Here is a 14,763-nt window from a genome sequence, read left to right as displayed (position 1 = left end):
ATCTAATGGGTGAATCTCATTACTTGGTTAAGTATATCAATGGAAAGTTGAGTGGAAGGAAAACTTTCCATTGGGGAGAATTGACCATTGACCAGGCAAAAGTGAAAATTTTATAACATTGTTTATTGAAGTGTGCATTTCTTATTCAGATCAATGAAATTCTGATATTTAAAAAATTATTTGGTCCTGTATAATATTTCAATTTTAATATTTTGATGAGTGGAATTTATGGTCTATGTACGATGCTGCTGCATTTGGGTTTCACGTTTACATTCGAGTTGCTGAAGTTGACGAGCTTTTCCAGGGTTACTTTGGTTTATTTGTGTTCAATAGAATATGGTGCATTTTAATAATTCTCTTTGGTTCTGCATTGTGTGTGTGTGTGTGTGTGTGTGTGTGTGTGTAGGGAGGATGGGAGCAGGAGAGAAGAAGAACACGTGCAGTGTGCAGTACAGGCGGCCGTTCGGCTGTGCTGTTGTCAGCATTGCGGACCTCCTCACTGCTGACTCCAAGGATGACCACTTACTGAAGGTTTATGCGTAAGTCAGAGGAGAAAAATCTTCCTGTTATTTTATTTTTTTTTTTTAAATCAGTGGAACGCTTCGGAGCCAACAATAATTTATATATATATATATATATATATATATATATATATTTTTTTTTTTTTTGGTGCATTAGAATATAACTTTTTAGCAAAAGAAAAAGAAAATAAAATAAAAACTGCTTTTCTGATGGGCTTTGTTTGCAGAAGTGTCAGAGGAAGCATTCGCCTGTCCAATATTGTTTGTTCCCGTGACGCCCTCGAGGTTATAAGTTATGGGTGACACAGAAATTTGACCTAAATTATAAATGGAACATGTAAATTTAGCTCCAAAATGCTGCCTCCTGTTTTAAATGTGTGACAATAGTAAGCAGGGTTTGGTAGTTGTGTCTTTATAGAGTTTTAGCTGAATGTTTTTGGGACTTTGGATCTGCAGAATATTTTGTTTCTGTCGTACGTTAGGTGATTAAATTTTCCATTTGGGGGAAAAAAACCCCTGTTTTAATTACAATCATCTTCACGATATCTTCATACAACAATACAACTTAGAAGTTTGAATGCTTTGCGTATCTTCTCCAATTCAGTCATGGTCAAAATTACGCATACATGCACTTATAATGGACTTAAAAACTTATGTTGACTTCTTGTTAGCAATTAGGTTTAATCATTGTTAGTAGACACATTTTTTTTTTTTACCAGCATACAGCTTGTTTGACAAATCATTATACTGACAAATAAAACAATCAGAGAGTCCAAAGAACTATGAAAGTGCTCTAGAAAGTAAGCAATTAAGTTTTATTTACGTCGCAGGTCAGAAAAGTGTTTTACAATGCAAACAGCCATTGAAAACAAAGATGGTTAACACATAAAGGAAATGAATAAAAGCCTGATACCTATAAGGTCACGGAGCATAAAACTGAAAAGTGTCCTGATCTCAACCTCATTAAAGATTTGTTAGGTTTGATAAAAAGTCGCGAACAGCCAGTTTGCATGAGATGCAGCAAAGAAGAGCTGTTAAAAAATCCACTTAAAATTATGCAGATAGTTACTTGACGTCGTGTTTGAGCCGTGACTTGCTAAGGAGTATTTTACTAACATTAGTGGGGGCGTACGTATGCATTCGAGATGGAATGATTTGTACAAGTCAGTAAAAATCCCAGCCACATGTAGCATTCACTTATGTAAAACTATACTTACATATTTTTTATTTTTTGTTTCCAATTAAGATGCAACACAGAGATTGAGTGGTACCAAATCCACGAGAACATCATAAGAAAGGCCAATTCCAGGTACAACTTGTCTGGATCCAACACTGGTAAGAATCTTTTATGTCCTTTATCGTTTCATCTAGGGGGCGTGGGGGGAAGTTTTATCAGTCTTAAAATGCCAAAAAATGATCAAATTTGATCATTTTGATCATTTTTTGGTAAAAAATGATCAAAGTATTGCCAGATCCAGCTAACGCTGCATTAGCTGTATCCCTGATGTCAGATTCAGCTTTTCTGTGATGTTAAAAGTCGCTGTTTTGGAGGAGCACTTGGATGGCTTGTGTGTGCAGAAAACCTGCAATTTCACATGCATTCTGATGGTTTTTATAAATAGATAGGCGCGTCTGCATCGCGCCGAACACCAGCATCAGCAGTTTCCCGTGGCAACAGGTTGGCGGGGAGTGAGAACATTCAGTGCCTCGGGATGTCAAAGAAAAACTGTTAGTCAGTGTGAAAAGGTGTCATAAAAGTGACATAAAAGAAGCGAGGAGATCCTCTTTGTATATCGATTTTCATTCAGTTTTTACTTGCAAATGATGAAGAATGACTTGAAAACTAGAGGAAGAATGCACTGAAAATACAGAAATGAGAATAGAAAGGGCAACGAAAGTACGCAAACATACACTTACTAATAAATTTCCAAACAATGACCCTGACCTGAGAAATTAAATGTCTGATTTCTAGGTTTTTGCATGTTTCCCAAACAGCCGGTTGGTGTGCATGCTGCATCTAACGGCTGGCATGGAGACCGGGTGACACCATTGTTCACCTAATAAAACAGCGTGGTAATTAAGGAGTGTTGGCAGTAAGCAGGGGAATTGTAGAAGAGTGGTTAGCAGAATGTCAAGAATCCCCCAGAAGACCAATAACTTCTTGAGGGAACTTATTGTTATCACTTCAAGCGCGTGCGTGTTCATGAGTAAGAGCCATTAAGCACGTTGTGCAGAGTCTGAGCAGTGCTTTCAAAGTAACACTTAAATAGCATAAAAGAATTAAAATGTGTTCATGTTGTGGGGGGGGGGGATTACAAAGCCTATTGTAGTCCTTAGTTATAGGCAAAACAAAAACCGAAGCCCTATCTGATAATTGGAAAGCTAAGCACCCGTTTACTTGATTCGTCACAGCTTTCCTCCTCCTGCTGGTTTCTTATCTCGCACTCGACTTCCAGCGAAATCTTAATCAGGTTTCTTCTGAGAATTCGGCTTTATTTGCTCATCACTATAACTTACGCTGACTTGGCCCTGTTATCGTCGCAGAGCCTCTCCCATGGGATCAAACGATCAGGAGAAAAGGCGCGCAGTTCGGTGTCCGTACCGTTGAATCCACCATTGTGTGTTTGCGCTTCTCTACTTTACTCTGCTGGATGCAGATAAGACTGGGAAATCGTCATACTATATGTAAAATCATCATCATCACCAGAATGTTGAATTGTTTAACCCGCATGTGTCAAACTTGAGGCCCGTGGGCCAAATCTGGCCCGCCATAGCTTTTTATATGGCCCTCTAGACTCTAGACTAAACATTAAGTGTTCTTAAATATTATGTTATCAATCAAATCAATGCAGTTTTTGTCTGCTTACTGCCAAATTACATCAGTCAGACCCTCTGGTTTCTTGAGCATTATTGTGGAAATTCAAAATCAACAAATGGCACTAAGAGTTGGGAGTTTGCTGTAGATTTTTCTCAAAAATTTAAGACTCTCTTACTTGTACTAAGCAGCTGCCTCAGCCTTAATTGATGTCAGATTATAGTCCATGATCTATACAGACTTTCAGCAGGATAACAATCTAACATATGAGTTTTCCTCATTTCTAAAAATTTAAGTGTGAGATTGTACAACTGGAGTAACAGATTAGCTTTAAAGCATTGTATGTGTCTTTTTGAGGCATGCTAATTCTAGAGGGCATTACGTAATTGCAGCTGAGTTACAGTTACACAACAATAACAGATTTGACCTGACGGGGCGGCGCTCGAAAACTGAAGAGAGCGTAACATATCAGTGTGAACATATAGAAGCAAAAACATGGCCGTTTATCTTCATTATTTAGGAACGTCTCATTTGCAGTTTGTTCCTGCCAGGATGCAGATGCTGGGGTTAGAGGGCACTGTGCGTGCTGTAGGGAGCACCGTTCATCACTCTTCATGTCGGCCAGGAGGGAAATAAGTCTGCAGCAGAGTGAGATAATCCCACGCTCACATTTGTGCAGGTTTGCACATATTTGTTTGCGTTTCTCCCCTTTTTGACCTGGACTGGCGGTTTACATCAGTTTTACTCTAAAACACAAAATACTCGAGGAGTTTATATGAAGAAAAGCTCCTTTTCTCCTCACGACGATGAGCCCTGATGATGATCTCTGTTTCCTTATCTCAGCCGCGTGTTCCCCTTTTCAGATAACTGAATCCAACGGACTATAGAGATGATGGTTTTGTTTACTTGGACTCTGTGGTCCATAAATGGGATTTCATAAGAATTTGGCTCCGTGTGAGTCAGGCTGATAATTCGGCTCCCACGTCCGCATGCGTGCGTGTAGGCAGCGACAGAAGAGGCTGCGACAACTCACTCTGTTTTTGTTTTGTTTTGTGTTGGGTTTTTTTTTTTCCCTCTCTCTCTCTCTCTCTCTCTTTCAAAGCTGAGAAGAGGCAGTTTGGGTGGGCTGAGAACAGCGAAGGTTGAAGGTGTTTTTTATCAGCCTCGGCTACAGCTACCAAGCTCAATAGCAATCCTAGTTCCCTGCAATCGCTTTAAGACTTTGTGAATAGAAAAAAAAAGACTGGAAGTAATATTCACATATAATTTTCCCTTATTTGCACCTTTTAAAGTTTTTTTTTCTGCTTTTTTTAATCGTTACAATATGAAATCAAACCAGAGTAAATGCCAAGCAAGGTTTTTAAATTCATTTCTTGCATGGGTGACCTGTTTAAGGTCATGTCACTGCAACTCTATTTTATATTTATTCTACCCATTCAGAGCAGAACTTGTGCTCTGAATGGGTACAAGTCTGGGTCTTTATTTTTGTGCATAATGCAAGAGCTCTTGAGCTTAAGGTCACAACCTGATGACCAGAGATTCCTCCTTCAGTTTTTGTTGTGGTGGACAGGAGAATTCATGGCTCAATTAATTACAGGGGTTTGTCCAGGTTCTGAAACAGCACAGCGGGCTCAGATCGTTGCACTATGTCAGAACTGTCCATCATAGTTTGCTCTTATAGTTTTGCACCAAATGCAGTGGGTGCACACCTTTCAAAAGGCTCTGTTTTGTGGGTTTACTTTCTTCATGGTCAGTGGTTTTCACCTTTGAACTCTCCCATGGAGGCCATTTTTATTCCCTTTGTTATTGTTGTGTAACAAACACTGACCTCAACTGAGACAAGTGATTCCTGCAGTTCCTTAGATGATGTTCTCAGCCACTCCTGAGGCTCTAATATACAAATTAGATTTTTTTTTCTAGTTATCTAGTACAGTAGGTTGGAGACCTGGCAGACTGGCACCTTACCCAGAAATTTAAAAGCGTTCTTTGTGTCACCAATGAGGTAAATAAAGGCTTTTGGTTAAAAAAATAATAACAATTCAAATTTAAATTAACGGTGACAACTTTCAGATAAATGTGTTTTATGCTCAACAATTTTTTGGGAACATCCAGCAAACATGTAAACAGAAGATTTGGCCTGGGTTCAGTGTGTAGGAGAAGCCCAAAACTTTTTAAGTAAAATAAAAAAAAAAAAAAAAAAAACTTGTGTCCTTTTTTTCCTACTTGCTCTTGTTGTACTAGTCAAGAACACTCCCCATCCACCACCCCTACACAATTTCTAATGAGTGTGCTCCAGTAAAGTATGAAATACTCGGTCTGCTACAGGGGAGAGAGGAAAATACTTGGCCTCAATCTGTTCCTCTCTGCTCTGGGGTCAGGCAGTCGCTCCATCATGGTGACTGCGGAACCTGCCGTGGTTTGCTCTCCAGCTGGGCATCACTCATACTCCGTGACCTGTGCTCCAACGCCACTAATGGACTCGGCCATTTCTGTCACAGAGACGTTGTGTGTCTTTGCTAGTGGAAGTTCTGACTAGGACAGCTCCAATAGAAAACATTCGGAGGCTGTCAAACGTCACCGTGCACAGAGGATTTGTGACTGGAGGTGAGCAGCTGCTAGCGGCTGTAGAGCCTCGTCTGCTAAGATAAGATTTAAGTTTGAATTAGCGGCCCAAGACATAGGAACAATGTTAAATCAAGAATAATTTTTTATAAAGAATAATCTCACTTAAAGAAAAGTTAATCTTTCCTTTAACCATGACATTGGAGCTCAAATCTAAACACAACCAGTAGCATAGACTTTAAATAATTAAGTATGGAAATCCAGAAGTGCCACAATTCAATACTTTAGAAAGGCCCCAAATTGCTATTTTTAAATGTGAAAATTATTATATAGCTGGAGCAGTGTGTGTCAAATAAATGCATCGTTTCTTATCTTAAATAATTAAATTATTAATTTATGTGAATTACATATTTTTGTTATGGCAAAGCAAAATCATTCATCGGGCCCAAGAAAAGGTGTTTGGTCTGCATTTGAGTTGTTTTGCAGGTTAGCCAATCAGATGCTGGGCTTTATTAACTGAGACACAGTAGCGCTTCAAATTAGTTAATGATGTATAAATTTTTAAAAATGTGTAAAAATAATTGATTATTTTTAATATACATCTCATTTACATTTCATTTTCATCCCCCAATTTAATTACTTTAGTAAATATGCAAAAAATTTAATTATTTGTATTTATTTAAGCAGTTTGAGCCTAAATCTTCTTTTTAGGCTTTTGAAAATAACAAATGTAAATGTTTGATTATGTTCTGTAATCGTTTGTACTCACTGGCCTCTTAAATATTTTTATGCGGTAAACTGGGAGGATTGTAGAATTGAGAAAGCCTCAAGTGGCCTCTTAAAGCTGCAGTGTTTGACAATTTCATGTTCCTTTTTGTAGGTTTGTCCTTCGGTTTATAATGGCGTAAATAAAGTGACAAGAAGTCGAGCTAAAATTCATTAGAGATGCAGTGCTGCGGCATAGTTCACAGGCACAGTACAGACACTGAAAGTCTTGACCGACCAGTTGGAAAACTTGGAGATCTTATCCGGCACGTCGTCTCTCTTTGACTCCTACTTAATAATTTCTAGACTGCCTCACAACTTCCTCCAAATTGCATCCACAACAGAGATTACCACCTTCATTATCTCGCCTTCTCTCCAAGACGACTCCCCTGCTCTTCACCAGGATCACAGAAAAGCTCACTCACAGGGACATCAGAAAGATGAAGTTTTAACCTTTATGAATGCGAGCTAGGGTTTTATTATACCTTTGCCGATCGTTGGAGTTGTTCTAAGGGATATTGATTTGAGGCTGCTACCTTCATGCAAGATTTCCTGCTAATGAAAGGGTGCAGATGACTCACTGGCTGCTTGTGTTTTTCTGTTTATGTCCACATGTGGGTGTCTGCTTGCCCTCTATACAGTTAACGCAGCAGCTGCCACATATATATTCATAGTCATGCATCTAATAAAACTTCTGTGTCCTTTTTGCATTTCACTAAACTGCCAATATGCGATCGTTTATTATCTTGACCCCAGGGCTGCGTTTTATTTTGAGCTCTTCGAGTGCCTTTGCTAAAGCGATAGAAAGGAACTAGCCAAGGCAGTGCTGTGGCTTTGTAAGAATGTTGTCATTATCTCATATTTTAAGGTTTGGCGGTGGCTCTGCAGCTTCTCCATGGAGACATAGACCAACTAAGGCGGGAGTACATGGGCCTCTTCACCCGGGGGGTGTGCATCACCAAGAAGCTGGGCTTCTCTGACATCATTATGCCAGGTAGGACTTTCCAGAACCTCCTAGCCTCTTTAGCCTTCTTTTCAAGGACGCTATTGTTTGCTTTGCACAACAGGTTGATGGATGATGGATGGAAGCAATATACATTTTTATCTTTTTTTTTAAATTAAATATAATGTTTTGAAAATGAAATTTTCCTTCTTTTCAAATGCCCCCTTTTTCTCTCAACTTAAGATGGCTCTCGTCCCATTTCATATAATACCTCAAGATCCTGGTTCAACAGAAAGTCGTGCATAAAGGAAGACATAATTTCATAGCACATTTAACACAATGCTCATGTGGTGACACAGCTAATTTAACAGCCAATTAATCCGCTAACCATTTCACCATTATCACGAGATGGTCTTTTACTTATCACAGAGATATACATTTGCTGGTTTACATCTACAGATCTCTATGCTTGCATTTTTCTGTTTTGTAACTAGCACTGATGGTATAGTTTCTAATTCAAACCAGTTGCAGTCAGTTCATTCACCAAACCACTGATCACGTCGGGTTTCAGAACCCTTAACCTTGGACATATTGACATTGAAGTTGTGAGCTGCCTATTCCAGGTCAAGAGATATTCATAGAGGAAACACGTAATGCAAATCATTGTCAGAAACACGACTTAATTAGAAGAAGTAGGACCAGTCTGTACTGGGCGTACGGTGAAGCCTTAAAAGGGGATGGGAGAAATAAATGGATGATTGTAGGGCTGCTAGCATGATGGAGAAATATGACATTAAAAGGCACAAAATACGACAATAAAAAGCACAAAAACTATATACTGTCAGTCGTGTATACAGTTATTAGAAACGCTACACTACAACCTCCTGTACAGCTACCAGGAGACGCCAAAAAACTTGTAATGGAGGGCTAGCAACGTTGTTGTGCTGTTAGCTTAACAGGAAATCTGGTGCTTTGGTGAGTTCAGTGGATCTCAGAGCCAGTTTCTCAAATGCATCATTTGTAACATCGAACCTGTTGGCATAAAGAGACAGACAGAACTATGTCTCATACCTGGACTCCAGAAGATCATCTTCCTGCGCAATTGTAGCTGTTAGTTGGTTTGGGAATATGGCGACTGTTAACATCTAAAGGCTTTATGTTGAAATCTCTTATCTCTACTATTGACTCCACAAAAGAGAAAACATTGTTTCTCGACGATTGTCGTCTTTTAAATTAACAAGCCCCTCGCCAATTTGTTGTCACTTGTCGCCTTGGTAACAAATGACGATCCGCTTGACTTTGTAACAGGGAGCCAAACGGGCACACGCCTGTTAATTTTACGCACGCAGGACGCGAAGCAATCTACGGAAGGTTGCGGTTTGAGCTTTAAAAGAACAAGAGGGGAAGTTTCATTTATGAAGATTTTCTTCAATAAGAGGGAGTATCCTTGTTTGGTCAGACAAACCACAGACTGTGTTACCCCAGGGCCTCACTAACACAGATTTATCCTCACCATCTCCTTCATTGTCTTTGTCTGGCTGCAGACCCTTAACGCTGAGTGCTCTCACTTGTTTCATATGTTTAAGTCAGCCCTTGGGCAAAGGAAACGGTCTCTCCTCCTTTTTTCTAGTGCTGCTAGTCTAGATTTGCATCTGACCGACTGCATATTCCTCCTTGTTATCTTTTGCACAAGCCACGGTGCCTTTTTGCTTTGGCAGCCTCCTCCACCATTTCCCTTCCTGCTTCCAGTTCCCCTATTGTTGCGAACATAAAAACACATCTCACCGTGTCTCAAAGCCTTCCTGCTCCAAGTGCGTTTCTCTCTGTGTGTAAGGATACAGTACGGGTTTATATAGACTACCTCATGTTGCTATGGTTTCTGTTGTTAAGGACAGGAAATCAATGTTGACCCCTGTGGTAGAGATCTTGTGATTGCACTCGCACTATTCATAAGGTTTTATGTGTCAGAAGTTTCACAGACGGACTCTAAACTTTGCAAGAAGAGGCAGGAAGCGTTTGTCGGCACGCTTTGCAGATTTGAGGATGCATGAGTAGCAATGGTTCAGAGAAGAAGCCTAATTTTGTGTCTGGCAAACCTTTTCTGTGTTGAGTTAAATCATTATTCTCTTGAAAGAACCACATTTTTAGTTTTTTGTCAGATGACGCAAGATTTTAATTTGTAATTACTCAGTATTTTGACATTTTCTCGCCCTTTTGAGGCAAAACAAGCCCACAGTAACACAGATTCTCCACCGTACTTTATCGGCATGATGTGCCTTTTCCAATTTTTTTTCTTTCTTTTTGCTAGTTTTTGAATAACTTCTTAAATAATCAACAAAGCAAATCCAGCTTACGAGTCATCGCCCAAATTTTTTTTGCATTGCCTCGGTGTGGAGTGTGTGCACTTTTTGTGCTTGTGTGTTTCTATAAAACATGTGGTGGTTAGAAGCTGTAGTTACAAGCCCTTCTAAATAGATTGAAATGATAATAAATCATTGCAAGGTGAAATAAACAGCAACATTTTCAGTAAGGCAAAAATAACCAAAACATTAAAAATAAATATTTGTAAATTGGAATCCCCAGAAAACAAAAAGTCTCTCTGCTGGAAGTGATTTTGTATAACATTTTCCAAAGCAAACACATCTTCTTTTTCTTTAAATCCACCTGAAGCTGATATTTAATAGACCTAAATGTCATCACCACGGGCAGCATGCAGTACATCATTAAACACAGCTAGCATAAATGCTCTCTGCTCCTGCCGCTCGTGAGAGTCTGCAGGGAGATATCGCACAAAGATCCGAGCGCTTGCTGATAACGCTGTTATAGACTCTGTGCCTGTTTAACGTTTCCCGTTCCTGCAGGCGAGATGAGGAACGACCTTTACATGACACTGGAGAAGGGGGAGTTCGAGAAGGGCGGCAAGAGCGTCGCCAGGAACGTAGAGATCACGGTTTACGTGCTGGACGCCGATGGACAAATCCTAAAGGTGGAACAAAACAAAAAAAAAAAACACCTTTACTTTCGATTCGTCTTGTTTTCATCACAAGGTTTCTTAGCCGTCGGATTAATCCAGATGGGAGCCGAGTGTGTGTGCGTGCGTGTGTGTGTCAGATGTGCTGTCCCGTTTCTCATTCTGCAATGTGACATTCTGCACCTGCGGTTTCCTCCGCCGCCGCAGCCTTGGAGAGAAAACGGAGTCAAATATAAACCCTGCCACTGCAGCCACATTACGCTCAACCCTCGAAAGCACATAAACGTGCACATAAAGCTTGTCCACATAACTCTGTTTCTTTACTACGCTGCCCCGTTCGCCCCCTCCTCCCAGCCCCGTAAACTCTCTTTGTCGTTTGTCTTTCAGGGTTATGTGGCTGCTGGCTCCGGTGAGCCGGGCACGGACGAGTACCACTCTCTGGTGCTGTACCACAACAACAGCCCCCGCTGGGCGGAGCAGATCAAGCTGCCCATCCCCGTCGACATGTTTCGAGGGTCTCACGTCCGCTTCGAGTTTCGCCATTGCTCCAGTAAGCGAGCTGCGACGCCGTCGACGGCACAAGCGAGCACGTCTCGCCGAGCTTTCGGTTGCAACAAATGTCGCCTCCTTTGCTCCTTTCCTGTCTGGAGGGATTGCAGGGGAGACGGTTTTCTTCTTGCATGCACCATTGCAAAGACCACACAAATGTCTTCATACTGTTCTCCTACAGTTTGGAGAAGTCTGGAATTTGATTTCAGCTTTTTTTTCCCCCCCCTAGGATTCCAGTATTTGTACTTCCAGATTTCTCTCATTAGCTCATTGTCTGGAAATGTTTCCTTCATTTACTGTCATGTCTACGTACTTCTGGCTTTCAAATGAGATAAAAATGTACAGTCTATTTATTCCGTCTCACTATGGATAACATAGAAATGTTACCATCTCTTTTTCTCATAACAAGCCTATATTATTGTTTTGAAGCCAGCCAGCCATGTGGCTGTGTGCAGCATCTATAACAGCCTTATTAGTTCTGGCAGGGCTGTTATTACCTCCTAAAGGCTGCCTGTAAGGATCCTAATTTAAACCTGCGGTGACACCAAAGTTTGAGGGCCAAATAATAGTAAACACGTTGGGGCGAAACTGGACAAATGACTGTGATTAGCAGACATCTTCTTCTGATGTCTGACCTCTACGGGTACATCTAAGTAAACTGCAACATTTTATTTACTAAGTCAATTAAAAAAATGTCAATTTTTGAGGAAGAGTGCTGAATCAATAGCTGTCGACCAGTTTCAATCTTTCTGTAGTAATACGAGTTTCACTTTCTGAAAGAATCTGTGAAAAACTTTGTTCTGTTTTTTTCAGAATTCACCGTAAAACCCCGCGAGCCTGCGGAGTAAAATTATAACCAGCTCAAACAGTTCTAACTTCCTTTATGGATCAGGGAGGAAGTCTGCAAAGCATTATAAAATTCCAGGGCCGTGTGTACGACTAAAAATGATTTGTTACCCTAAAAGCGTTTTGTAATAAACGAGACTGGCTCAAAGTATCTACAGCTGCTTAATGGTGACGCATGCAGCATCATTCTATCTTTATCCATTCTAACAAACAAAACAAGCCCACTGCATTTAAGAAGCAACGAGGTACTATTCTACATCTTCATCCTCTGTTTCTGAAATGTAACGCTTATCCGACCAAAGCACGCGATCAACATTCAAGTGGCCTTTGGCAAATTTCTGGTGTTTACGTTTGTAAAGGTCATTCCGAGTCATGCTCATGTTTGGTTCACGTCCAAAACACCAAGTTTCTATTTAGATTGTTCTTAATTGTTGTTTTATTATTATTGTTTCAGGTGGGTTTCTTTATCATCCTTCCTAAAACTGGCGAGGGACCCTCATCCTGTCGGAGCAAATTGGGAAACTTTTCAGCCTTTTCAGATATGAACAGGCGTTAGCATGAAACTGCTCGTTTTAAAGCCACACGCTTGTATTAAATAAATGACATGCTACCTTGTCTTTGCCATTTTGAAGAGTAACATGAGGAGAATGACGTGCCGTGTTCATGAGGGTGGTAATAATTGTGTCACTGGGTATTTAGTTAAAATAATTTTAAGTGTAGGATTTTCTTTCCACTGAATAAACGTTCAGTTTGTGGTGAATAAAACAAAGCGGTGCTCTTTAAGGGGGTCACACGTTGTGAGTGAGGACAGATCAGCTGAAACCAAATGAGCAACTCCAAACATTGCAACAATGCTAGTCTACACTACTCCCTGTTTGTATACAAGGACTGCAGCACAGCTGGGTGACACAGGGAGTTGGAACATTAGCATTTTTAAAAGGTTCCAGCTGCTCTTATTGAGCCGCGTGGCACAAAAATACCGTACTTCCTCATGCAGCCATTTCACCGTGAAGCTGCCGTACCCACGTACTGAAGCGATTGTCGTTTGTGACGCATCACTAACTTACCTGACCTCACCACGTTTTCACAAAGCTGCTCTGTCAGATTGTTTCAGAAACAGAGGGAAGGTTGTGCTGATTCTTTCTTTTTCTGTGATTTTTTTTTTTCCCCTACCCCCTCTTGTTTCTTCACTTTGCAGGCCTCTGTTGTCTATTTTTGGGCTCGTAATCATGCCTCTGTGTTGTTGTCGTTTGACAGCTAAAGACAAAGGAGAGAAGAAACTGTTTGGCTACTCCTTTGTTCCTCTGATGCAGGAAGATGGCAGGACTCTGCCAGATGGCACCCATGAGCTCATTATCCATAAGGTAAGAACCGCTTCCCCTCCGTACCAAAGCGTTGCCTGAGCAGCGTAGAATCAAACAATCTGTGTTCTTGGCTAGGTGTTTTATTTAGCAGTGGTTTTTTTTTTTTTTATCCTCTAGTTGTATTTTGTTGATTAGTAAAATGCAGCTTGAGGTCTCCTCAGTAAAATCTCTCGCTGGTTGGCATCGGTGTTGCTAAGAGTACTTCAAAGGGGGTTTACTCGCCCCGTTTAACATTATATGAATCATCGCCTCTGAATGGCACGGCGTACTTCTCCATTTTGTCATTCTGTTTGTGCCACCGGTGGAGACGCGGCTCACGTTGCCTCCGACAGGCCGATGAGTAATGCCCCCTTTAAGGTCAAATTTAACCTCCAGTCAGAGCCAGCGCTCATCCGCTTGCTTGCGCATGTGGAGAAGATCCTTCTGCCCGTTTATTTTGCACATCAACTCACCATTTCGTGCATCATTTCAGGGTTGACGTGTCGAAGGGGTAAATGCAAATTAAATAAGTATCTTCTCTTAAAAAGCCACCGCCGCGCTGCTGCGTCGAGTTGCAACTGCAAATAATTGCAGGCTTCTTGGGTTTCCTCAGCCGCAGGCAGAGGGTGTGTGCGGCAACCTCCAGTCCTGAGGAAGACAGAGAAACTGTGTCTCTGTGTTTCTGCCAGGATGGAATGTCAGTAGACTCACGAGAAGCAAAGTCGGATTTTGTCGCACTGTCGTGATCTGTGGTGTTAAGATTCAGTGTTATACACCCAGGACCCCCGGTGCCCTGCCGATTTCCGAGGCCAACTTCCTTAACTCTGCGTGTTCACACCGTTAAGGCGGTGAAGGCCCATTGTAATGCCAGATGGACGGTGGCAGAGAAGCCCAATAAAACTGGCATGGCCTAGTTTCTCCTTAGACCTGAAATAGACTCTGAAGAATCAGTCCAGCACTGAGTGGAAGCTTTGGATCTCAAACAGCCTCAGCTGTACAGATCATCAAGGCTGAACAAAGTGGAGTATTCACCCCTAGATTATCAGATACGATTTTCAACTCATCTCAAGTTCTCCTGCAGGAAACTGAACATGAAGTGAAAATAAAGTCCAGAAACATGCTTACGTTTTAGCCACACGGCTGCATTTAACTACATCGGTTTTACCATTCTGTGTCTGCAGTGTGAGGAGAACGCCAGCTTGGCGGACTGTTCGCGCTACCTGAAGCTGCCGTACTCCAAGGCCAACCTTCCCACCAACAGTCTGACGCTGAAAGGAAACAAGGAGTCGTTCTGGATCACCAGCTTCCTCTGTTCCACCAAGCTCACGCAAAATGGTAAAGAGGTCTCGGTTGTTGACGTAGTTTTTCTTTTTTTTTTTTTTTTTTGTTTTTTGGCCCCGTTTTGCCAGTGAAAAGCCCTGTGTGGTTTGCCGGGGGGGGGGGGGGCG

General features: G+C 41.2%; 1 protein-coding gene across 5 annotated transcripts in view; it reads left to right on the top strand.

Moving 5' to 3' along the window:
- dock4b (dedicator of cytokinesis 4b) overlaps positions 1-14,763 on the top strand; it is a 203,359-nt gene that overhangs the window by 126,510 nt on the left and 62,086 nt on the right. For all 5 annotated transcript variants that reach the window (XM_015050131.1, XM_015050132.1, XM_015050133.1 and 2 more), the window contains 7 exons: positions 407-539; positions 1,768-1,856; positions 7,532-7,657; positions 10,468-10,592; positions 10,965-11,127; positions 13,230-13,336; positions 14,497-14,650. In XM_015050131.1, the coding sequence (XP_014905617.1) occupies positions 407-539; positions 1,768-1,856; positions 7,532-7,657; positions 10,468-10,592; positions 10,965-11,127; positions 13,230-13,336; positions 14,497-14,650 (897 nt within the window). The remainder of the gene's footprint in view (positions 1-406; positions 540-1,767; positions 1,857-7,531; positions 7,658-10,467; positions 10,593-10,964; positions 11,128-13,229; positions 13,337-14,496; positions 14,651-14,763) is intronic.

This window comes from Poecilia latipinna, unplaced genomic scaffold (genome assembly GCF_001443285.1).
Source record: "Poecilia latipinna isolate Pla-1442-1.1 unplaced genomic scaffold, P_latipinna-1.0 Scaffold976, whole genome shotgun sequence".
Classification (NCBI taxonomy): domain Eukaryota; kingdom Metazoa; phylum Chordata; class Actinopteri; order Cyprinodontiformes; family Poeciliidae; genus Poecilia; species Poecilia latipinna.
This window is presented reverse-complemented; position numbering and strand designations above follow the sequence as displayed.